General features: G+C 43.3%; 1 protein-coding gene across 13 annotated transcripts in view; it reads left to right on the forward strand.

The window, feature by feature from the left end:
• Window positions 1-26,987, forward strand: part of RIMS2 (regulating synaptic membrane exocytosis 2) — a 2,919,733-nt gene that overhangs the window by 1,752,205 nt on the left and 1,140,541 nt on the right. For all 13 annotated transcript variants that reach the window (XM_069621474.1, XM_069621475.1, XM_069621476.1 and 10 more), the window contains one exon: window positions 18,425-18,537. In XM_069621474.1, coding sequence (XP_069477575.1) covers window positions 18,425-18,537 — 113 coding nt within the window. The remainder of the gene's footprint in view (window positions 1-18,424; window positions 18,538-26,987) is intronic.

The following is a 26,987-nucleotide window of genomic DNA, read 5'->3' on the forward strand; positions in this document are numbered from 1 at the left end:
CACCCCTCATCTGAAACAATACCCTGTTCCAGATAAAGTGAAACGTGGTAAAAGAAAAGTAAATGAAACAGAAATGCAACAGCAAATTCCGCAAAGAAAAGAAAAGAAGCTAATATTTCATCAATTGCCGCAAACATAGAAGAACCTATTAGGGAATGTAAACCAGGCACGTCGGCAAAAAAGCAACAGAAAAACCGAAAAATGCACTCAGATACAGAAGTTGCTGGCCCATTCAAATTTACAAATGAAAGTGGGGTAAATTGCCATGCAAATGTAGCAATGAATATTCTATTTCAATTGCCACCAATTGTTAACAATATTTACCTGCACAGTACAGACCAATTGTGTTTGCAAATGTTAGTGCTGCATAGAAATGCAACAAGCATTCCTGACAACAGATACAGTGTTCATGGAGTAAGGCAACAATTGGACGACTGTGCTGGAATGGTGAAATTCACTATGAACTCACAAGAAGTTCCACAAGAATTTCTAATATACATACTATTGGTATTGGAAAACAAAAACATACTTGTAAATGAAATCTTCCAAATTTCGTACATGTGGAAACATACATGCACTTTCTGTAGCAAAGTGATACAGGAAGAAAACCCAAATGAGCGATGTGTGTATATTTCCATACCAAATAGCGAGAGCATTCCATTTCAGCAACTTGTACAAAATGCAAACCATGGCAGATTATGTAGTATTTGCAATTCAGACTATCGCTCCACCGTACTGATACAATCACATAGTGCCTACATAATACTTATGCTTCTACGTTATAATGCAGATGGCACCAAAAACAACTGCAAACTGACTGGATTCACACAGGGTCAAGTGTCACTTGGAAATAAAACCTTTACAACAGTAGGAATAATCTACCATGCAGGAGCTACAACTAATGCAGGTCACTACACTGCATACATTAAAAAGAATTCTGGATGGTTTTAATCTAATGATAGCACCATTACTCTAAAGCAGAGGTTGCCAGCTAACCTAACAAATGCGTATTTAATGTTCTTGAAGCCAAAATTTACGAAATAATGTGTACTTCAAGATTGTCAACAAAGTATGTGAAAGACTACAAACAGTTCGAATACGCCCACAGGTATCTAACTACCCAACAGGATGGAAGAATGACACAAATAAATGATTATCACAGATCGTTGGAAACAAATGCACAGGTAAAATACACTTATAGGTATCTAACTGTTGTTAAAAATCGGCAGGAAGGCAACAAAGAAAACATTAATGGGAAAGATGAAGGAAACAAGATATAACAACGACACAAATGAATGAGTATCACAAATTTGTAGGAACAAATGCACAGTTAGAATACGCCTCCAGATATCTAACTGTTGTGAAAAATGGGCAGGAAGGCAACAAACATAACATTGATCAGAAAGATGAAGAAAACACTGAAAGGAAAAAATGAAGTAGTTAGTACCATAGGAAATGAAGGTTTTTTTTAATCCGACAATGATTTTTTTCCCCCAACCCAAGGATTAGAAAAGCAAACACAGAAACAGCGCAATGCACAGTACACTGGTTTGTAAACTAAATATGAGGGTAAAAAAAAATGTTGACTGTCTATTATGCAATGTAGTAAATTTTGAAAAAAATGCAAACACTAACACACCTTTTTGTTTCATCACAGAAATGAAAAAATTATACTTCCGCCAAGTACGATAGCCAAATAAAAAAAAGTTTGTGTATATTGAACAAAGTAAGGAGTAAGTATATTGGCAGGCATTTTTTACACATGGGAATCTACACGTCTAATCTATGGTACTAATATGCTGCAGTGCCTGTAGGCTGCCCTTCGATCTTCGGTAAGTAACCTACCATCTATGCCTTACAACCAAGGTACAAGGAGTATAGTTCCTATCCACAACCATCGCTGCATAAGGAAATTATGGTTCTTGTAAATTAACTGCTTATAAATTTACTTTTCGGACCATCGTCTGCAGCCATGAAGTTAAGACACTAGGGCATCAACACAACTAGCACATTCCAAAACACCCATATTGACTTGTAACTCCACTGCTTATGACTTCAGTCTTGCATGCATGGGCTTTAGCCATGCACCCAAGAGTGCAGGGTCTCCCCACAACCACCTTGGTGATGTGTGGTAGTGGGGGTTATTCTATAGGTGTGTTATCCTTCAGTACCTCTGCCCAGAGGCTTCCCTCCTCGCTGTATGTCTGTAGATTTTACATGTGATGGGTGTGCAGTGTCCTAGTACTTACCACTTTGTTCTTGGTTGCATGGCCTTTGGCCATGCTCCCAAGACTGCACGCACTCCCCACAACTTGCCAATCAAAACGCAACACTACGGGTGTATGCATGGGTGGCACATGCGGCGGTGGTTGTGGCCAGGGCCTACAGTCTTGGAAGTAAGGCCTTCGGCCTTTGGCCGACGGCCATGCATCCAAGACTCTAGGCCCTGGCCACAACCACCGTAGCATGTGCCACCCATGGCGGCGTACTAATGAATATAATGATAGCCATTAAAAAAAATAATGTATTCACGGCATGTTGTCAATTTCAATTTTCCCGTAACACCACACGTGTCCTTACAAATGTAACAACTCTCCCGTGCACTGCACGGGCTGAAATACTGGCCTTATTGGACCCCTCATTTTCTGTGCGTACAAGGAGGCCATAGAACATACGTCATTAAGTAGGTATAAGTGTACTGTGCGTACAAGATGTCCATAGAAATTACATAATGATGCCCGACCCCCAGAACAAATGCATTGATCACCCATATTTTAAGACTGTAGCCCCTGGCCACAACCACCATAGCATGTGCCACCCATGGCGGCGTACTAATGAATATAATAATAGCCATTGGAAAAAGTAATGTATTCACGGCATGTTGTCAATTTCAATGTTGCCTACCAATACGCGTGTGCTTTCAACAGTTACAAATTTCCTGTCCACTACATGGACTGAACTTCTATCGATATTACACCCCACATTTAATATGCGTACAAGGTGTCCATAGAAATTACATCATGACGACCGAAGAACAAGTGCATTGATCACCCATGTCTTACTGTTTGAACCTTTCCCAATGCTCTGTGACACAGCAAAATAGTTTCATGAAAAAAGCATGTGTACGCTGGTTGTTGCTCCGCTTTCCACAGATCCAAGATGTCGGGCGCATCCAAACCATCTGACGCAGAACACGTCTCGCAGCAGCAAATGGGCAGAGACTTTGCATGTCTGCGGTCATGACGCCAGCCCCTTAGCCAATCAGTAACTTGTTCGTCGCCCGAACAGGGAAGTGTGACCGCGGAGCGAACATAGATATCACTAATCATTTCAGACCTGCTTTTTCATAATTATAAAGAAACATACTGAACGGATGGTGACCAAATTTACAAAAGCACGCTTTCTGGACCAAGTCCCTGTACCTGCCGCAGATTTCGTCAAAATCCGTCCAGCGGTTTCACCTGTAGCCGTGCGCAAAGTTTTTCCCCCATTTACTCTATGGGAAAAAAATACATTTTGGGACCCCCCCTATAACTTCACCCCCCCGGCCCAACCATCTCCAAACTTTGCAAAAAAATTCAGAGTGCCCCATATACTTTTTTTGCAAAGTTTGGTGAGGATTCGCCCAGGGGGAGCGGAGTTATAAGCCGCCCAAAAAGGGCTCTTTTTATGGAAACAGCAACTTAACCATAACTACACGGCCACTTCTGTGGCCGAGTAATATATATATATGTGTATATATATGTGTATATATGCATATACAACCAGTCATTGACCCTGGAAATAGCTAGAAGAAATCTATATGGCTGAAACTGTTTGTTAAAGGGATTTGAGCTTACACAGGTCCTTCTTGATTAGGCTGTTGCACACATTTTCTTTTCTATTCCGTCCTGACATTGTCAGTAGTTAATCCTCTTTTGGAGTAATATTCCACAGAACAGGGTATTTGACCTGTGTTCCTTCTCAGTAGAGGGGCTCCCAAACTCTTTCTTAGCCTGTAAAACGTGGGGGTTAAACCTAAGTAACAAAGGGTAATCCAGACATGGACTCCTTGCTCACTTTTCCTTAGAGGGGCTCATCTTCCACTGAGCCACTGAGGAGGCCAAACAAGGCCGAACAACGTGTCTGGGGTTGCTGATGGTACTCTCGTTCAGAGGAAAATTGCCGAGCAGTTTGGTGCCGGACTGCCCTTGTGTGTGGGACCAGTCTGATATGCAAATGGCTATTTCTTCTCTGTGAAGGGTGCTGTGAGCTAATAAGTGGTTGTAGACCCTCCTGAGTCGAAGAATATCCATAGAACAGGGTATTTAACCCATGTTCACTCTCAGTAGAGGGGCTTCCACACTATTGCTTACTTCCTCTTTTGTGTTTTAGTAGATACCCTTTGGGACCTTTAGGCAGTCTTCCACCTTCTCCTGTAAGAATGATAAAACATTGGTGAACCTCAGTTTTTGGCGTGTCAATTGTTTTGTTGTTCCTCATCGTGACAGGTGGTAGGCTAATCTTCAGAAACAAAGCTTTGTGGTGTTGTGATTATGTTTAAGTAGGAGTGGGATCAAGGGCTAGACTGTATCAATAGGTGACCTGGCTAGTGTTGTGGGAAGTCTGTCAACTGGAGAAAGTTAACTTTGAACTTGGGTCATGTTTGAACCTCTGTTCTCTTAGTCAGAAGTGGTGTCTGATGTCTTCATACCCTCAAACTTTGGGTGCCTGTAGTGAAATAATCTTGAGTTGAAGAAATGGCTCAAGGGCAGACATTGCTGGAGTCCAAGTCACGAAGTTCTCAGGTTAACATCCTCTGTAATCTCCTTTGTTTTGTTTGTGATCTTTCTGAATAAAGGTAAACTCGAAATCCACCATAGATACGTTCTGATGAACTCTCAATGGAATTTTGGTGACAAAATGTGCTCGAGGGACGAGTTGCCACTGCCAGAGGAAAGAACAGGATCTTTGAGTGTTGAGGGTCTTTGGACTCGTTGCAGCAGTGGTCCAGTGAATTTTCAGCATTCGTGGCTGGGTTCCAAATTCAACCTTTTGTCAGTGCTTTTTAGAAGGTACATTTTCAGCTTTCTTTTTCTGCCAGGATTGCTGCAATTCACAAATTGTCGCAACACCAACAGTTGGTACTACCCTGGTGGCACACTGTATTTCTGTCACAGTGTGATGACATTAATGACTTTTGGTAGTTCAGACGCAGGCCTTTGACAAAGACCTACGTTGCGTGCTGCCAAATCGTCATTCTCCTCTCTTTTTAAAGATGAGGCTTCCAATGAATAAATCAGTTTCACATCGCTAATGGCACAGCAGAGGTGCTCACACAGCTCTTGCTGACTGAGTCTGAGAATAGGCCTATTCTATTATGAAAGCTGTCATGTCCTAGCAACTCCTGTACTTAGCTAGTAAAACATCTTGTACCTCTAAAACGATCCTTGATTTATTGTAAACATTTAATTTTGTATCAGTTTCCTGGAAAGCCACCGAACTATGCAATAGATGATAGATTTAAAAAAACAAAAGGTAAGTATTGGTTGGAAATACAGATTGTTTTTCCAAAAGTTTTATTCCCAGTACCCGAATGGTCACTACATTAAAAGCTGCTTTAGTTAGGAGGAAGTCCTTAGGCCTAGAGTTGGGAGACAGTGTTAGCTTGCCAAATCTATTCAAATCGAGTCTCCCTGACCATAATTTGTTCGAGCAGCCCAGATCCTAAGAGATATGCTAGTGACCACGTAAAGAAAAAGGCTGACATTGAAAAAGTTCCTAGCTGATGCTCCCAAGTTCGACGTACAAAATCCACTTTTTATCTTTGTTTTCCATTGGCCATCCAAATTAATATGACCTATTTTCATACACGCCATTACCAAATATGTCCAAATGAGGTCTTTCTTGTGTTTTAGAGATGTGTTCAGCACATTTTTGTTTTATTGATGCAAGGTTCCCCCCCTCTTTGTTCTCACATGGCCTAAATGTTCAGTGCATTACACACAGACTATTTGACTTTTCCCTTGTACCTTCAGGGGACATGTGCTCACTGCTCATCATGGAGGTCATTGCTGTCTCTCAAATTAGTTGTTGGGTCTTTGTGGGATTTGAGCATTTGGTTTACTGAATATGTCCTGTAGGTAGCAGGCATAGGGAGAGGTGGACTGCGAACCAAAAGATGCCCTGGAAATAATGTTCAAAGTGGCCCCAAATTGCACCTTTTCAGCAAGCCCAACCCTTTTCCTATGTGAATATTTGGAAATAAAATAGGTTACCACACAAAAGAGGCCTGGAGTGCAGAGGCCTACCAGGAAATCTCCAGAGTTCCCCATTGGTCAGTCCACCCCTGGTAGGTGCTGAGGTCTTAGGCTCTCACATTCATGTTCTTGCCGAGTCTCTCAGAAATAGCCTTAATATTCTGTGGCCACTGGGCTCCTTATTTGTTCCCACAGCTCACACACACTTTACCCCACAGTAAAGTGTGTATCTGGCAAGGTGCATTCAGGTTAGACAGTGCCTGAGTGGTGATCACTTTGCTGTCTGTTGCAGTGGACGTGGTACATTTAGGGAATCAGATGTCTGAAGTCTTGACTGGAGTGATCTTGCAGAAGGATGGAGGAATTAGGACCAGGTAATCTCAGCGTGATGCTAGTTTCAGCTCTTAGGTGGACTTGGGATGCAGTGGGGAGTAGCGGTATAGCATGAGTTTCTGACCTGGGGAGGCCGAGAGATGAGTTCTGTGTGGCTTGTACATGCAAGGGTCTTACACTGGTTTTGTCAGTGCAGTGATATTTTGGACTCACTTCCCACACTGTTCAAGGTTGGGAAGCAATAGGGGACCTGCAGGTCCTTCCAGATGGGAGACCGGGCTGGGATGGGGGGCCTTATCAGCAATAGGGTGGCAGCAGTCATGATTGACTAGTTCTGTCGGGAGCAGAGTCTTTGGCGGGTTCTATGTCAGTCTTTTTCCAGAGCCCTGCATAACGGCAACTGATAGCCTTGTGTATTTATTACGACACAACTATTGCCATGATTGGGTGTGAGGCTTGTGTGTGCGGCATCACCTCAGGTGGGGATCAGTTTAGGTGACAGGTCTTGGCCTTGACTTGTGCAGCCTCACACGGAAGTACAGAGCGGCTGTTAGCAATTGTGGGTTCACTTCTTTGGATCCATTTATAGAAATAGGATACGATAGCTAGAGGGTGGTCCACTCGTAGCGATGCTACGTTATCCTCTGCCGGGGAGCAGCAATCCTCTGGAAAGCCGTGGCGAAGGGTATCTTTGATTCTGATTAAGGTCGTTCTGTTTTTTATGACTATGTATTAAACTAATTTTGTTATTCCCCAATGGCAGTTCTACATTTTACATTGTTCTATGAGGGATTGTGCCTAGGGCCCTCCAGGCTGTTACGGGCCAATGCAGCAGAGATGGTACACAACTTGAAGGGAGAGAATTGCAGCACCATTGAAGTGACCAGGTATGGGAGTTCAATGAGTTGGTTGGGGAGGTGTGGGAGTGCCAGATTGGGAGTTATTAGGTCTACGAGGGTCCCTCAATGCGTCCAGAGGTCAAGTACACCTACAACTATTTAGTATACTTTTATAGGATGCTTCCAGTTGACATACCAGATTGCATCACTTTCTTGCCCATGCTTTCCTCCCCATTTAGAGTCAGTCCTAATTAGGATATGCACGTTCCTTGCCATGCATGTTTCCTGGGCCGAGTGTGCTCTCCACACTAAGGGCCTGATTCATGGAAGTGTTTTATGATGGCGCAATCCAATAGGAAAACGTTCTGTGAATCCGGCCCTAAGTTTGGCCTTTGTTTGCATTTTGTGAATGGGTGGTTCAATGGGGTACAACTGCAATGCACTCTTGTTGGCTGCTGTATTCATTTCACACTGAAGAGCACTGTTGTCCCGGTTGCTGCAGTCTTCCCTTCTCATTCCCTTTCTCCCTTTCTCTCATCATCACCTCGAAGCACTACCTTTCCTTCTCCTACTGTCCAACACGACTCTATATGGACACCTTTTGTTTTCTTTTTCTTCTGTTACCTTTGCCCGTGCGCCTCTCCTGGTCTACCCTGGAATCCCCACCCCTTCACCTACTGGGGTCATTCTAGTAAACAAAGCATGCCACTAGCTCAGTAGTCTTCATCCCCTGAGTTCCTTGACCCTTTTAAACCTCTTTGCCCCTTTTGGCCCATGCACAGGATATTTGTGGCTTTCTGATTCAGGGGAGGCACTATACAACCTTGGGGGTGTTTCAGCACCCTATCGCTGAACCCTGTTCTCTCTTTTTGTCCTGACTGGGACCTTGATTAAGCAAAGTTGGGGCCCTGGGGATATTATGGTGGGATGTATGTGGCGCATTGGCCGGGGCGCTGGGAGGGGGCCCATTCCTGTGTTGACTCACTCTGGAGGATTTTGAGGTTCTCATTGTGCAGTTTCACAGTAGAGATAGTGACTGGAAATGGGGCATTAGAATGAGAACTGACTTCTATCTGAGTCAATTTCCAACATGTGGTTCTTAGCTTGGGCTCAATAGATGACTGGAGCTGGTCTGGAGCTTGTAGATGGACGACATACTGTGGAGCATCCTTGCAAGTCGGACCTTATTTAATTCATGTTAACTGTTCAGGCTTTTCATATTTTGAGATCTGACTGCACAGCATATTTCAGATCACATTTCATATTCTATTGCTGACAGCACGCTATATCCTGTACATCTGTGATTTGTTGCTTGTTATCTCCACTCCACTTTGCTCTTTGTCGTTTTACTATTTTAGGGGTTGATGTTATGGGATGGGGCCTGGTGTTCTCTCTACACTACAGGTACTGCAGTGCAACCAGGTTGTTACTATTGGGGTTAACTTTTTCAACTCTCGCCTGATGGTTTGGCTGGACGCACCTTATACCATCTATGCTGCTCGTTTTCCAAGGTTCACTTGTACTATTTATATATTACGGTATTGGTATTGTGAGGTACTGGCTGCCCATTTCATAGAATGGATCAAGGAATTACATTGTTCAGGCAGGGGTAAAAACTTCAATTTGCAAGCTACTATTGAACAATAAGAAGTCACTCGCCACCTCTATTCGAAACATACACAAAGCAGACCAGTTCTCATTTGACAAGAGTCAATTATCAATTCCCAATGGCTAGTTGTGAGAGCAGATTCTGAGCTCTGTTTCAGGGGTCTAGGTCCAAAACGTTTTCCCTCTACTTAGCTCTGAAAGAGCATTCTAAGATCATTCTATATCGCTACTTAAGAAATAAACCCTGACAGGTGGGGGCATTACTGGGCCAGGTAATGCCCCGGGCCAGTTAGAAGCCCGAGCGAAGCAAAGGCTTAAACATTAGCCCGGGGCATTACCTGTCCCGGTAATGTCCCGCCCGGAGTGGTTTGTTTCTATTAGTATTCCGGCACATTGTACTGGGATACACATTTTTCTTTGTCAAGTTGAAAAAACAGTGTCTGTCATTTCTCAACTTGAAACTTTTTCAATTGTAAATATTTCAATTCACAGTATGTTTGGTGTTGGCAAAAGAAATCATGACTGGACATTGATCTTTCAGTGTGAGTGCATATATTCATGTAAAGTGCCCAGTGTGCGCAATGTCCTGTGCTGTGTGTAACAGGTGCTCAAAAGTAGTGATCAATAAGTTACCCACGTGAGGCACGTCTATCCCTGCTATCACGGTGCTGTCCAATAGCCTCCTCGTCATCAGTGTCTTCATCAGCCTCTGGTGGCAGCATGTCCCTGTCGGGGGGACAGAGGGACGCTGCGCCTGATGCACATGTTGTGCCTCATGGCACATGCAAGCACAATCTTTTGAAACTTATCAGGGCTGTACATCAGAGCGCCACCAGATCTGCTGAGGCAGCTGAACCTGGCCTTCAACAGGCCAAAAGTCTGCTCAGTGGTGCAGCGAGTACGGACATGGACACGGTGGTACACCTGTTTGTGGATGTTTTGTGGCTGCCTGATAGAGGTCAATAACCAGGGCTTCAGGGGATACCCAGCATCAACTGCACGGGAGCAACAGAAAGTGTACATGTCAATTTCCTGATTATATCATCTTGGCACAGGCAGTATTGTGTACATTTGAGGCGAACAACATGCACAAGTGAAATTGAGTTTTGCTCGCATTTTTTAACTTTCGTGTACCAGATAGGGCACTTGGTCAGTATGCATGTGGGGTGTGTGTTGTGCCATTGCATTGACATGGACCATTCATACACTACATGAGCTACTTCACTTCGACACACATGGAATTGATGTATGTCAGTAGGTATCACAAATGAAAATGTAATGTATGTCCATGTAGCACAGTGCCATTAGCATTTCCATGATGTGCAGGTGCTATTTAATGGTACGAAGGGTATGCAGTCTTCACGACAAATTCTCTATATAGACACGCATCTGTGTCGTGAGTCACACATATTGATGAAATGTTTGAGTGAGGTTTAGTAGCTACAAAAGGGTGGGGGAGGGTATTTGGGGGTGGGAGGCGGTGGTTGGGGGTAACCCCTCTAAAACTCATATATTGGATTGGATATATCTTTCAGTGATTTTACATTTTCCAAGTTGCAGTATGAGTGCATTGATTTGTAAAGTATCCGTAATGAAAACATGCATCCGGTACTAATAAGCAGAATGTACCAGTCACGTGTGTGTGCAGCAAGATGTTTTGGGGGTGGTAGCCTATGCATTCTGTGGCTGTGCATCATGAGTTGTGTGTTTGCTTGACTGCGTTTTTGCTTGTTGTTGTAGTCACAATGGTGTGGTGAATTCTGGTACATGTAGTTTGTAGGATCTTGCTGTACGGAATAGATGTAGTTATGTATGCACTGTATATTCATCATACATGGTGGCACCGCTGTCAAGGCCTTCCCCTCTGGCATGGTACTACTGTGTTGCTCCTTGATTTACACCTATACATTTGCACATTTCATGCACTCACAACGCTGAGTAGGGTCCTGTACACTTCAATGTTTGCGGTTTACTGGTTTGACAATTGTGGGTATGATTTGAACTTGCTATTATTCTTCACCTACCTTCCCCATTTAACGCCCTGTGCGGCCTCTGTCCACCTTCACAGAAGTTTGCCAATTGATTCAGAAGATTGCAGTAGGATTTATGATGATTTAATGCATGCAGTGTGCACATCCACTGGTCATGGCTGTCATACTGGGACATGATTCAACACTGCACAGGGCCTAGTAGTTGGACTCCCCCAGCAGCAAGCTGTGCTATGCTGGTTACTGCCCCCCCCACATTAAACACTGCACAGGGCCTAATAGTTGGACTTACCCAGCAGCCAGGTGTGCTGGGCTGGTTACTGCCACCTAACCCCAATTCAACACAGCACATGGCCTAGTAGTTGGACTCACCCAGGTGCCAGGTATGCTATGCTGGTTACTGCCCCCCCCCCAATTCAACGCAGCAGATGGCCTTGTAGTTGGAATCACTGAGTAGCCATGTACGATGTCCAGCGTGTCGTGCCATGTACCGAGGCAGCGTGGAAATCTTGCACAGCAATGGCTGATGAGGTGGCAAGCATCACACACCATCTGTACGTTGAGTGAATGGTACAGCTTCCTGTTGTGGAACACTACCTCCACAGCATTCCTGGCCGCCAGCTCCACATGTGTGCAGTCCACCACACCAATGACATTAGGATTGCCTGCAAGGGCATGGAATGCAATTTTTGTGGCATTCACCTCATTAGCAGTCGGGGTAAGCTGATGTGGTTCCGTACGTGACACAGGAGTGCATCAAGCACCTGGAAGAGCACATGGGAGAAACCGGGTTGGGAGATCCCATGCAGCTGCCCAACTGCGTATTGATATGTGCCTGTGGCAAGAAAAAGTAGCACAGACACTACCTTCAGCAAGGGGGTGCTGGCTGCACAGATATTAATGAGGCTCAACCGGGTCATCATGTATCAGGTCCATTATAGTGGTGATGGTTTCCCTGTCTAGCCGGTACAGGGTGTGGATCTGACCGGGGTGAGGTTGAATGGGGTGGCCCTTAGGCGCGGGATTGGTGACTGCCTGCGGGGTATAACCTACTTCACATTGGGTATTTTCTGGGCCATGATGGCCCTCGTTCTCCTCATGTACCCCTGCTGCATCCTCTGCCTCACTGCCTCTTCAATCAATAGCTCTGCAGGCATGGCCTCCAGGTCCTGTACTGCTACAGCTACCAGTAGCATTGTGGCTTTGGAAGGGGTGTGGTGTGTGGGAGTGGTCCTTTTGTGCAGTGGCACAGCCCATTGAGACCACCTGTGCTGAATTTTAGCACCTGTGGCATGTTTCTACACACCAGAATCCACTTAACGCCTGGTACGGCATTGTTTTTGCGTTGTTATCGGCATGTCCATGCCATTGATTGCGTGTCTATGCACCTTAGGATGTGCATTTACTTACGCCATGCAGGTATCTCGGGCATGGCTGGCGCATGTCTCCGCAGATACCGGCAATGGTGTTGCCAGATGTGGTGGGTTACTTGTGATGCCTGCGTTACTGGCATCGTGACTCGGACTGCGCCGGTCCGGAAAAAGGTGCCGGTACGGATATATCAGCACCGCTATTTCCAGACCGGCATACTTGTAATGAGCCCTGTGTCTGCCTATATGGGAATAGAAAAGACTGATATTATTGCTGTGGATTGGCATATCCAACGTAAACGTACATTACTCCCAGATATTTGGCTGAAGACAATGCTGGGATCCTCATGAAAGCAACAGGTGATGGAGATCAAGATGCCCCATGGAAATACTGCAGCGAGAATAAAGATACAAGGAAGTTGGAATGGACCAAGAAGAATCCTACGCAGTGGCGAGCCTCTGATGTGGGAATGTCCTGAAAGATCGATGCCACACTACACCACAGCGTGGAGCGAGAGAGAGACTCTGAACGCTGGTGTTGTGAAGGGCGACCACACCGAACTGGAGACAGACAGGGACGCAAGAGAGATCGTCTCCTTGGTTGAACTACCACACAGAAGCCAGGGTGGACCTGGGGCCCCGTAAACGATCCTTAGACCAGCCCGTAATGGGAATCCAAATCCCTGGTCTCTGTGCGAGACGTATATCGATTGCTGAGACAGGCAGACAAAGCGAAGCGATCGCTCCCAAGAAGGTAAAGCTGTGGAAGGGACAGCGATTACATCCCTGAGTTCAGCAAACCCGAAAGCAAAAGGGGCTTAAAAAAAGAGGGTGAGACAAGATGCTGGAGAAGCCAAAAGGGTTACGGGAGCACAAGAAACCCTATTGCGGCTCAAGGGCAAATGCCCAAGAGAGACCCTAGTGAGTGGAGCAAATCAGAGGGTCAGAAGGCTTTGGGGAGCCCTGGAAAACTAGATCCTAATTTGAGTTGGAGAAACCAAAGGGAGACCCTGATGACTTCAGCGAATCAGAGAGCGATGAGGTTTGCGAGACAAGAAGCTGGAGAAACCAAAGGTGTTACAAAAACCTGAGAAACATGATTGCTCGATACGGGTAGGCACCCAAGAGAGACACTGCTGAATTGCGCAAATAAGAGGGCCAGAAGGATTTGGAAAGCCCTAGAAAATGATACTTAATCCAAAAATCAAGACCAATTTGAAAGACAAATGCCCAAGTTGGTGGAAACACACTAAGAGAGTCATTTCTCCTTTTTCTTTTGGGAACTGGAACCACCGGGTTTGTGTAAAGACTTACAACTTGTTATAAGGAACCTGGATGAGGGGACTGAAAAACTTACTTTGATAAACTATGAAACCCCCCTGTTACACTGGTTTTGTTTATTTGCCTGTATAGCACACCTAACCCAAGGGTATCTGGGCGCTTTTGCTTAAATATACAACAGGTTGTTACATTATAATAATGAAAGTAATATACAGTAATAGCAATAATAACAGCAGACAATGGGCCTCATTGCGAGGTGGGCCGTAAGGGATTACCGGCACTGGTAAGGGCACCGGTAATCCCTTACCGCCCTACTACGAGTTCCCTTTGCGGGTCCTCCCTTAACGCCTGGTTTTTCCAGGCGTTAAGGACGGGACCCACAAAGGGACTTTGGAGCTATTAACGGTACTGCAATATGCGGTACCGTTATTAGCGCCTTCCCCATTCCCATTGAGCCCTATGGGGGCTCAAAAGGGAATGGGAAATGGCCCTGGTGAATGGGGAATTACCGGTCCCGCCAACCTTGGAATGGGCCGGTAATTGCTCCATTCACCAGGGCGGAGTCGGAACGAGTTTTGAGGCAGCCATGGGGCTGTTGGCGCCATGGCTGCCTCCAACCTCGTAATGAGGCCCGATGACAGTAAAAAGAAGTTGAAGGAAGCTAGAGGGTAGTTGACTTAGGTTACAAATGGGAGTCATACCTTGCCTATCAGGAAAGTGAAGTATAGTTATATACAAAGAGCTATACAGATGAAATAGAGACCTTTGAAGGAGGATGCCTAGTGTTACATATCAAGGCGAGGGCCCTTATGAGGTACATGACATTTTTAGTTAAGCTTAGAGAAGAGCCAAGATTTTACTTTGTGTCTGAAAGACTGGAAGGATGATTCAGCTCTTAGCGCAGGGGGCAGAGAGTTCCAGGTCTTAGCCGCCAACACTGGGAAGCTCGTCCTGCTGGCTTTGTGCAGTTTGAATTTGGGCACGTTAATGCAGTGTAGGTGTTGGATCTAGTAGGTCTGGAAGAATGCTTTCTGGAGAATGTTTATACTAGTGGGCAGTACTTGAGAGCACCACAAGTAGTTTTGCCCAGAAGAAGCCTCAGTTGAAGGGCTACTTCTCTGGCTATGTTGTTCTAGAAGAAGTAGGGCCAGATAGAGGTTAGGCTTCGGACTGAGCACTATTTCGATTTCGACAATTGAAGAGCACCCTTAGTTTGTTTGTTAGGTAGGGGAAATACCTCATAGCAATAGGGACATAAAGGCATTTTCTCTTTATTTCAAATAAACACCCTTGAAATGTGAATCTCTAGTCTAGTCCTTCTTCTGGGTCGCCACAGACATAAACATTGTTTACTTTGCCTTTATCAGGCATAACGTTTAAAAAAAAACAAATCCTGTCTATTCCAATCTACTGCTTCTTCTCACACGTCCTACTCTTAAATTATGATTCCTTTCACGGGTGGCTTGGCAGTCCCAGAATTATTATTCAGAATTTACCTGTGGTACCATAAATAGACATGGCAGGTATTTAAACCCACATTTCTACCAGGGTTGACCTAGCATGCTCCTGAGCCCCTCGCACATCAACACTTCTCATTCTCTATCCTATCATACGCCAAAACTGCCTTGGCACCAGAATGCGTATATTAATTCCACACATACTTCATGCTTTGCTTTTCTCTAGAAGATAGTAGACATACAATGGGCTGACACACATCCATAATACAACTGAAAGCATTTCTCCTGGCCAAACACTGTCTCTGTGTCTGCAGAATTCTTCCTTGCACCTTGTCTCTTATTTCCCCTTTTCTTATACTGTCCTTCCAAGCAGACTGACTGTTTTTCCCCCCCAAAGGAGGCACAATATGCCACAGACAAGGATTCTTTGCTAGCGCTCTCATGGCCGAGGGGATTCAGCGTTTTGTGAATATACAATACAAATACAAAATACATGTAAGGGCAGTTACGAATTTGGAGACTTTGTGTCCCATTTGTCTAATCTGACATCGAGCATGGGTTGGCATGAACGTTTCAGTGATACCTACTTTAAAAACAAAAAATCAATGTATTAATTTATAGAAAAATACACAAGTGACATAATTGCCAGCAATCACACTTATATGACCAGGTGTAGTATATCATTAGTGACAATTATTATGCAAAATAATCCATATTTAGCTTCCTATAATCTCTTGCATATTAGTATTAAATATTCAATTTGTTTTATACCCACTGACATCAATAATGATCAAACTAACCAGTGATACCATCAGGCCAAATAGTTATTCCCATAAGTTCCCCTTCTCTGTGTCTCTTACTGCGATGCCTTGTGTATCCTTTTTAGACTGATTCTGGTTCCCTGTCTGATGAGGTGATGTAACCCTTAAGCATTACATCGGTACGAGCTACTGCTTTTCAGTCTGTCGGGTAGTTTTTGGAAAGCATTGCCTTCTACCTTTTGGTAGTTTCATGAACAAATCCCTATTTGATTAGGGGTTATGTTTAAACATAGTGTGCCAGTCAGTGGTACCTTAGTTCTGCAGCTGTCTGATTTGTAGTTATAACATGTTATGTGGCATTGAACCACTTTTTAAGGTAGATGTTTAAGGCTGCTTTTCAGTGTTTTTCGTGCTTGTTACCCTTGCTTTTAACAGGCCTAAAAAAAATACTGTAGTTTTCCACTTGGCAGAAGTCAAACATCCTCCTGACTGCAGCTTTGCTGAGGTTGTGCCCGACAGCACATGCAATGGGAAACATAATATACAGTCTCAAAATTGGAGACTGGGTTTTTAAAGCCATGGCCCGGGCTCTGTTTGCTTCTTTAGTACCAGCTTGCACAACACAACGGTTAAGTTGTAAAATTGTTTAAACCGAAACAATGGCAAGACTGAGTGAATAGTGGTACACAACTTAACTGGAACCAGGGGTTAACATAAAACAACAGGGAAAGGGCTAATGTTGGCATGTGGAGCAAGAGAGGAGAGGAGCAGGGTATGGATCGAGTTAGCATTGGGAAAGACAGCTACAAGAAGAAGAGTGGAGAACGAGGGGCGGAGTGTAGGATATTGAAGATAAGAGGGGAGAGAAGGGAGAACAGCAGTTGTTTGAAAGGGAGGAGTCTAAGTGTTTGGAAGCAGGAAGAATAACAGCTGGTGGAAGGAGGAGAGCACAGCAGGTGGGGCAAGAAGAAAGCTTAATTGGTTGGAACAAGGTAATTGAAATGTGGTGTAAGGCAGAGGAAAGCAAATGGGTGGAAGGAAGAGACCAATGACAGGAGATGTCAGAAGGAACCCTTAAGGTGGTGGCCAGAGGGAGCCAGCAAGGGAACGTCATAAGGCTAAGAGATGGCCAGAGCAAACCACAAAGAGAAAATGGTAAGGCTTTCAAGAAGACAAAGTACAAACAGAATAGGACAGATTGAGATGACATGCAAATCCCAATGCATGTGGTAGAGCAGGGTGTTGATCTGGTAGGATGGAGCCCAGAATGTGAGAATGAATGAGCACATGTCATGGCATGGCATAGAGGAGGGCCAGGCTTAGAAGATGGGGAGGTGATAGGACCGTCACAAGATCTCCTGTAGATGCTAGGGCCAGAAGGCATAACAGGCTCAACTGAGAACTTGAAAACAAATTCCAAAAGGGGATACAGCCGCTGATACTGATGCAACATCATCTACCCACGACATAGCACAGAGAACTGGAATACACAGCATCCAAGGCAGCAGACCGACCTCCAACTAGAGACCAGATCATCTACGATACCATCCGGGTTGGTGAACAAGAGACTGTGATTGCCAAGGAAGCAACACCCTGCACACAAAAAAACTTGGGAGCATTTAAGGAGTCTCTTTTGGTTTGAGTTGATCCAACAGGAATGAGAGAGAGAGATAGAGAGAACGACAGAGATGGACTTCATTTGACTTTTGCTAAGCTGGTTAACTGTGAATGTACCCCTAAACGCAGTTTATGCAAGATTTTCTTCTGTTTGGGCTTTTATTTCCCTTCCAAGATATCAAACAAGTGGGCGACTTCCAGGGGTTTTCCTAAAAGGTAGTCGTTTGATTGAAGTCTCGCCCAAGTCACATATTCTTTGTTTTTCTTTTGTTGAATGAGAAAGGCCAAACGAAAAGAATATAGACAATATCCAATGAGCTTGCATCTTTCCGGGTCCTCCTAATGTAGTCCAGGCTGTTGATCTCTGTCTGTGGTATGACAGAATGCTTGCAGTCAGTCACTCAAGCATATCCAACAACAGTAGGGTGTTAATATCTTTTTTCTAACTCTGATCATACAATGCATGAAAGATTGGACCTCTTGAAGTTCTCCAATTGAAAATGTCCTTTTTTACTAATCCCACATTGCCAAGAAAGTCAGGGAACCTTAGGGTGTTTTCATCTTGCAGGCTTCAGATGTTCAGAATTGGCTGGGAGCCACTACTGCAATACTGTACAAAGCCAGAGAAGCCAAGGTTGTTCTTTATTTTATTGAGTAGTTATGGAGCACCAAACAGGTAAAGCAACTCATTTAAAGGAGTTGTCGGAGAGCTGTATGTGGGAAAATCATCCCACATCAGACAGAAATGTTTTATGAGATATGTAGCAATTTTGTCCTGTCTTCTTGCTTGAGGAAATTAACCCATGCAAAGGACTAGGAACCATGTGTGAGTAATTTGAGTAATTTTCTCTTTTTAATAGCATTCTTTAAGTGGTTCATTTCATGTTCATAGTATCTCTTTATTCTTAGTTGTGTACTTATGTGTTTGCAGGTTCTAGCTCTTTTGAATCACAGAAAATGGATCGCCCTTCGATATCAGTGACTTCCCCCATGAGTCCTGGCATGTTACGGGACGTCCCCCAGTTTTTGTCTGGACAACTTTCAGTATGTAAACAATTTGCTTCTTTTTATATTCTGTTTGTTAAGCTCTGCTGTAATTCTACTTCTCATATAATCGTTTCTACAGGTGTTGAGTTTAATGGAAGCTTTGTTTCCCAATCTGGAATTGATGACCCATTATGAAGACAAATGCCTTTTGTAAATTGTTTCCTTCCAGCTAGCACAGATTTTTTTCTGATAGATTTGAAGTTTAGTTGCAATGTTTCTCAAAGGGTTAATGATGCACATGTACTATTGTGCATTAATCCCATAACCTTTGAATAGAATTGGGGTTTTCTGGCAATAATAGTTTATATTGATACATGTTGCCGTTTACAATGCGTGCACCCACTATTCCACAGGTAGCAAAACCAGCCAGATATGTGCCATTAAATAAGTTAAAACTGTTATAACCTCTGCTTTCTATTCCTAAGAAATCAAATTGTTGCATTTGAGTGGATGATGCCTGAGAGAGGCTTCAAAGACAATGAACACACCTCACACCTCATGTTAGTATTTAAGTGACAAAAAAGCATGGGTTATTTTTGGGAAAAATTGTAATACAGGGGTGCTGCAGGATTGGTGGATGTGTAAAAACCCATAACTACATCAGCAAACCTGGAAGGTGAGCTCATAAGTATTGACATTGATGCTAAGTATGAAGCTGTATACAGAGAACTTAACCTGTGACAACCAGCTCCTGTGAAAAAGTATTGTAGGCATCACAGTAGCGTATACATTACGTGTCTTGTAGCACCGTTTAGTCTTTCCCATAGCATAGATTTATTTTTTGATCTTCAATATGCTGACCAAGACTTGACTGGTGTGATAAAGTGACGCTGGCTACGGGTGATTACTTGGGACGTTTACACCATGCTACCACTACACACATGAAAGATTGCATGTATGGAAGCATGCCTGGTGCATGCCACCTGCAGGCATAAATGCTCTTGAGATCCTTGGCAGACATTGGCGGGCAGCAGTTCACAGGCTTGCTCACCTGCTGTGATATCTGCACGGCTGCAGGAGAGACTGTGGCAGTGAAAGGCAGCAATCTCGAACAGAGGGGGAGATCAGAAGCAAGATAAGGTATGTTGAATATGACACTTACATTGATTCTCCTATGATAGGAGGTTCCCTATTAAAATATACGAATCCCTATGGTTTGGAATAAGGAGAGGGGTGTGAGCTCATGGAGGGTCTTGAGCCCTGTAAAGACCACCTGGATAGCTTATGCTATCAGTTAGTGAAGTCTTCAAATACTAGAACTACATCATTAGGAAATACTAGATTCATATTTTCAAGTAGTTTCAGCAACTTTTCCAGAACGTTGTTTTTTTTCTGTAGTAATGCAGGTTTTGATATATACTGCTACAATTAGCAGAGTAGAACATTTAGCAGCCCTATCGTCCGAATTTGGGAGAGTTTGTCATTTTTAATTGTGCAACCTTAATTCCTATTGGTATTATTATTGGCAGGAAACAAACCAGCTTTTCACAGCACAAATTGGTCTTAAAGGCAAATATACAGCCCAGCGCTAGGCCTTTGTTTGCCTGTTCTACATGCATCCAAGTCTCCTGTAACACAAAAATGTCAAATTTACGTAGCTCTACTGCAAATTCTGAACCCTCAAAATGTCTCAAAAGACCAAATCGATATCGGAAATGCAGTTGTCTTCCCTATTTATCAGTTCAACAGGTGTCCTGGACTTTTGTGTTACTGCCTGTCACTCAGTCTCACTAGTTGTTTCTCAAAAAAAAAATGTAAACATTTTATCTATTTACATTTTTAGTAACGTGCCAACTCAGACGAAGGCCTCACGGCACACAGAGAATAAACGGACAAGACAACAAGAAAGTGGGAGTCAGAATAGCAGCAGTTGGTTGAAGCTTAGATTGAGGGAGCGTTGAACAAAAAGGTCTTTAGCATTTATTTGAACTCACTCGTTCTTTGAATTTTTTTTTAAATTAGGAGAGATAGAGTTCCAGATAGCAGGTGCTAGGACATCAAAGCTTGTCCACCCATATCTAGCTAGCCTGAATCTTGGCTGGACAAGTCTGGCCTGGTCCTGAGACCTTGGAGTGTGTGATGGCAGATAGGGCTTCAGACACTCTGTGAGATAGATAGAAGCCTCGTGGGCCAGGCATTTGTGGGTTAGGGACAGGATTGTGTGCGAGTCATGTTGCTTCACGGGCAACCAATGCAGTTCTCTTCTTGCCTCAGAAATGTGATGTCGTCTAGAAAGATCTGGAACTGCTCTTACTGCCCCATTTTGGGTCACTTGGAAGTGCAAAGAAGTTCAATTGGGCCATACCGGCCAGCAGACTGTTAGAGTAGTCAAGCCATGTGTTGACTAGGGCTGCGGCCAGCAAAGACATATTTTTCTGTGAAAGAAAGGGACGGATGTGGCTGAGCAGTTTATCAATGAGGCCACATGATGCGCGAGTCTTGGCCACATGCTCCCTCATGGTCATTTCAGCATCCATCATCACACCCAGAGTTTTCACACTCTTAGCTACCGGGATGGTAGTGTTGGCAATGGTGAAGTTAACAAACTCTGGGGCTAGTTTCATTAACATATGGCTTGAGGCAGTGATAAGGACCTTGGTTTTCTCAGAATTGAGGGCCATGGAATTAGCTACTATCCAGTACTGGATGGTGGAGTATATGGCGTTAATGGCCTGTGACTCCTGGGAGTAGGTGCCTGAGAGTTTTAAGACGACCTGAGTGTCATCTGCGTAGTCAGTATACAGGGCACCCAGATCGTCGAGAATCCCCAGCAGTGGCAAGATGTAGATGTTGAATAAGGTGGGTGATAGACAGGAACATTGCGGAACCTCGCAGGTAACCAGTGTGGGTGATGAGCAGGCATCGTCTATGGCAACTCTGGCAGTGCGGGGCCCAGGAAGGAGGCAACCCACTGTGTTGCTGTCCCAGAGCATCCTACCAAGGATTCTAGCATAGTCGCCAAGAGACCATGATCGACCAGGTCGAAAGCCGCAGAGAGATCCTCAGCATAAGAAGGGCCAGATGGCCTTGATCAATGATGGAAGAAAGACTCTATTTCAGATCAAGCATAGCGGTCTCAGTGCCATGTCAAGCTCTAAAGCCGGATTGCAGGGGCCCCAGTATGCTATTTTCCTTAACAAACTTCTGAAATTGCAGATAGGCAACCCGATCCATAATTTTAAGGAGAAAGGGCACATTCGTGATTGGATGGTAGTTTTTAGCCAGAAAGGGATGGAGGTTATCTTTCTTGAGTAAAGGGGTGATCCATGAATTTTTAAGATGGGGGGACACACACCCTTCAGAGAAGGACAGATTAATAAATTGGTCACCCAAGGGCCTAGTATGTCAAGGCAGCTTACCAAAAGCCTTGAGGGGCAGGCATCACCCTTACATGAGGTAGGCTTTATGCTGGTTATGATCCGTGTAGTTTCAGCCACAGTGCTTTGAGAGAAGGAGAATACTGGTCGGACGTTGCCACGGGGAGGGGGGGTGCCTTATGGTCTCAGAGGGACCCCTCGGGACATCAGACTGATCTCTTGTTTTGCCTTGCTGCCTATTGGCATTGCATCAGGGTGTGGTTTTCTGCGGTTTCCCCCTGGTAGGATCTGTAGACGTTTCCGGGTCTCAGCCACAAGTTGTAATAGCAGGTTGAGCTTCTCTTTAGGGGACAGGCAGAGGTTCTTATCACTTCCCTTCTCTGGAGTCCTGACTCCTACCCTCTCCAGCTTCTGCATGACTTCCGGCTGAAGACTTCCCGTTGATTCTGCCCTCTTCAACGTCACCCCATGTTCTTGTTCTTCCTCGCACCAAGGTATTGAGCCCTTTGGATCTGGGCTTCATCCATACGCCATCCTGGGGAATGCTTTCCCTCTTGCTCCTTTGTAGTCTCAAACTGCAATGCGACACATTGTAGTAGTTTCATGTAGTGGCTTCTATAGTTGGTAGGAGAGGAAGAATTGTGCATAGAAGTGACAGCTGGAAATGGACTCCTTTGACCACTTAGCACCTTTAAAATGGAGTAGAGGTATCAATTGTTCCACCCAAAAGGAGAATGTCTTATTTGAAGCCACTGAGTCACAGGAAACTAGCCCTTAAACAGTGGAACGTTTGGGCAATCATTTTGAGAAGTTAATTCGAATAAGCCCTGCTTTATATAGAGAAAGATGGTTTTGCATGTCATCTGCATAAACCTGTAAGCCCACTTGGTCATTTTCAATCATGTTTGCCAAATGACATTCACAGATATTGAACATGCAGAGAATAATTCAGAGCCATGGGTACCGCCCTGGTGGACTTTATGTACGGAGGTTTCAGTTGATGCCTTTTTGAGTGTGAGTGCTGTTGTAGGGGAAAGACTGAATACATACAGGAGTGGGCTCTGAAACATAACGTAGAGTGTACATTCGACCACAAGGGGTTATATTAGCGCTGTACAATGCTAGCAGCTGTTTATTGTTACCTATCTCAGTGGTTCTCATTTTATCAACCTCAGAAGGATGGAGAACTAAGTGGACCTATTAGGATTTTTACCTATGACCTAAGGTCAAAAATAGATCCATGTAATGGGTGCATTAGTCCACTGAGCCACAGACCCAACAAGCATCATATGTTGCCAATAAGTCAGTCTCCGTAAGCCTTTATTTCCAACAGCTCAACATATCTAAATGAATAAGGCATTAAAAGGTGAGTTAAGTGACCATTTCAGACAACACTTTGTTCTTTACTCTCTTTTTGGGTGCATGTCATTAAATATATGAATGTGACCTCTTCTCTTAGTGAGTAGACAGTAGAATGTTAATATAGAGACATATGCTACACTCCTGAAAGGATATTTATGTAGGCTGTTAAAGCAGATGATAATTAAAATTAATTAAACTGACTGTGCCCTTATACTTGATCTTACCGGTTAATTCCTTGTATTTAGAATCATTTTGTGCTTTAGTGTTGACGGTTTTCAGTACACTGTTGTAAGATAAATCACTATTCTTTCATATGGCTAATCACTGGATAATCTGTTTAATTAATGTAGCATTCCTTGCCCCCTTTTACAGTTGTTCAGTTATTTATCTTCAAATGAAGCAAAGTAAAATCAATTTTCAACCCTAGTGGAATTTGTTAATTCTAAAGAATGTATGTATTTATTTCTTTTTTTTCTTTTTCTTGCGCTGATGTGGGGTTGGGGCTTAGGAGCAAGCATAGGGTGTTATAAAACATGTTACCCAAGGATGAAATTCCAAATTGAAATCAACTTGGACAAATGTACAATGTGTATTACAGCAACTTGATGAAAATACACTCAGATAAAAGCACTCTGAATATGATAGTAAGGGAAGAACATGTGCAGAAGTAACATTTAAGAGGATTGAGTGCATGGAATGAACATCTGAGTCAAGTTTGTCAAATTAATTCTGGGATGATGTCCGGTTGATGCAAATATATAACATTTGTCTTTGTTAATCATTGGGGGCCTCATTCAGAGCTTCAGTGGGGAGATCACAATCAGTCCCAATATAGTGCATATGGTTTTTGGTCCTTTGCATGTCTTTTTGTGTTGCCTAAACTACATATCACAAGTATTGTGATCTTAAAATTGCTTTTCTTTCCTTGCTAAATATGCAATCAGGAATAGTGCCCCGGTGTATTATACCATGAGAACTAGAACTCTTTGAAAGCATTTGAGGTATACAAATTGTGTCTTTTCCCTGTAAGTCTTAATACAAAGACACCTAAAGAGCCCCACTCACCTTTGTGAAGACTTGCAGCTAAATTGTCTCTCAAAGAAAAGTGCTCCCTTGGCTCACAAAATGCTAGTACTACTTGGAAAAGTTGTAAAAGGCTGGGTTCCATTTTTGAGGGCACTCTTATCCTTAGGCCCTATATGAAAAACACAGATCATACCAAGCCATTATCAACCAACAAATCCACTTAACCAGTATCTGGATCTAGATAACTTAAAGTGGTATTCACTATATTGAAATTAATTTTGCATGGATAGCCTAAACATCGGGCTCTTTTGGACTGATAGCATAATTTGTGGTGGACAGACCATTTGGCCCGATCCTCCATTGGCTACGAGACCGAAACCCCAACCCACTCCCAGACCTTTACACTGCCACTACACAGAAACTGCTGGATCAATTTGCGTCAAACTAAAAACCCATATTGGAAATAAGACCAGCCAGGCATATTCAAACTCCAACTTAACCATAATTATCACTGATTATATACAGTGTTAGTGATTGCTGCCCTATAGGCAAGAGGAAACATATGAACCACTGACATTTGCAAACATTTTACTGCTAATAACCTTTGTCTCTTTGGATGTATGTGGTTGACATTTTCTAAATAAATTGCCTGGCATTCCCCCCCAAATTTGAAAATTTAATGCAAATTTGCTGAACAGTTTAAAAGTTATTCAACAAACAGTAAGCCCACTCATTTTGCCATAGGCGAAAAGATGCATCATTTAGACTCACACAGAGTGAAACCGCTTGATGGATTTGCGCCAAATATGAAACAAGACGGGTACAAATCATTGCATGTGTGACTTCTGGGGGTTTGATGTAAATCCATCCAGTAGTCCCATAAGAAACTTTGATTTGTCTTCCATGGTGTGTTGTAGCACTGATGATTTATTTATTTTTTTGGCGGTAGCATCCTTTATTAAATCTTTCTTCTTTTTTTTTTCCACTTTATTTATTATTTTTGCATAAAATTACAACAGAAGCAAAAATAAACATACATATAGGTGAGTGTGTATACACATATAATCCATAGAATCAATGTCTACATAACACATGCCGCAACGACTTATCATAATATAGTACTATCAGTTACCCACTCCCACTATTCATCTCAACTACAAGACACCAAAAAGACAACACAAAAGACAAAACAAACATCCTCCCCCGACCCAATCCCCGATATTATTTACACACCTATTGAACAAGTCCTACACATTAGTCAAACAAATCATTGAGCGATCCCCACATCTCAACATATTCAAACTCCTGATCACGTTTCCGAGCTTGAGTCTTTTCATACCATGAAAGCGTTTGCATGTCTGACAACCAATTTACATATTGTGGTTTTTTCCTAGATTTCCACACCTTCATTATATGTTTAATAGCCATCAACAATGCTCTATCAATCCAATCTAGGGATTCACAGATATTTCCACTCCTGTTATCAACTGACAAAAATATCACTGACTTAAAAGTTCGAGGGAATAAATCATTTACCACCAAATCAACCCGATCCAGAACACTCTTCCAAAAATCTAACACTCTATTACATTCCCAAAGCATATGCTTGAAGGTCCCTCTTGAGTAATTACACCCCCAACATAAATCCGTATCTGCCAAACCTCTCCTATTCATCCTCACAGGCGTCCAGTAAAGACATCCTAAAACGCGCTGATGAATGTACCTCAGGTTTAAATCAACTTTAGCTTTCACAGCTGCTTTCCATGAATAGTTCCACAATTCCTCAGACAACTCCACTTCCAATTCTGCCTCCCATTCCAATCTCAATTTATCCCAAGAGTTCAAAACACATTCCTGTAGAGGCATCAGCTTAATAAAGGTTGAAACTACCCCTGGTGGGATAGTGAACAATTCCCAGATTTGAGGTCTACAGTATCAGGGTGTATCCAATATCTGTAATCTCTCTCAGTAACTGCTCTAAAGAGCTATATCTCCTAATCTCCCTGTTATGCAGCCCATAATAGCTAACCAGATCCTCAAATAGAACCATCAATCCTTCCCTCCAGACATCTCATATCTTTAAAATACCCTTGTTGGCCCATGCTCTCCAATTGTTTCAATTTGTAATCCTGGATTCAGCCAAATTGATGCTGAAGCATAAAAAAAATAAAGACTGATTGCGAAACTACCATTGGTTCCAATTTTGTCCCAGAGTTTGGTATCCTTCCATAGGAATATAAACAATCCACAGAGAAGGGGTATAATCCTTCCCGTTCCATCAAAAGCCAGAAAGGATCTGAATTCTTTCTTTCCCCAAAGTAATAGGATGCTTTTTTAATAAGAAACCCTTACAATAATTTTCCAACTCTGGGTAACTAAAACCCCATCCTTAATTCTACGTATAATAATAAATCGAGGAATCTTTGGCCTATTTCCTTTTCCCCATAAGAAATCCATGAAAAGCCTATCAATACTCTTGAGTACCTTCTTGGTAAACCGAAGAGGGAGAGACTGAATGTAATATAAAACCATGGGCAATAACATCATTTTTATCGCATTCATTTTAGCCCAAATATCCAAAGGCAATCTATCCCATCGTTGTATATCCTTGACCAGCACTTCTTTCAATTTATCCACATTATACTCAACCATTCTTCTAATATCCCATACCAAATAAATACCCACATATTTCACCGAAACCTCAGCCCAATGACAATCCCAATCTAGCAATCTTCTATGTAA

The sequence above is a fragment of the Ambystoma mexicanum genome, chromosome 5q, assembly GCF_040938575.1.
Source record: "Ambystoma mexicanum isolate Mex_15411 chromosome 5q, UKY_AmexF1_1, whole genome shotgun sequence".
NCBI classification, from domain to species: domain Eukaryota; kingdom Metazoa; phylum Chordata; class Amphibia; order Caudata; family Ambystomatidae; genus Ambystoma; species Ambystoma mexicanum.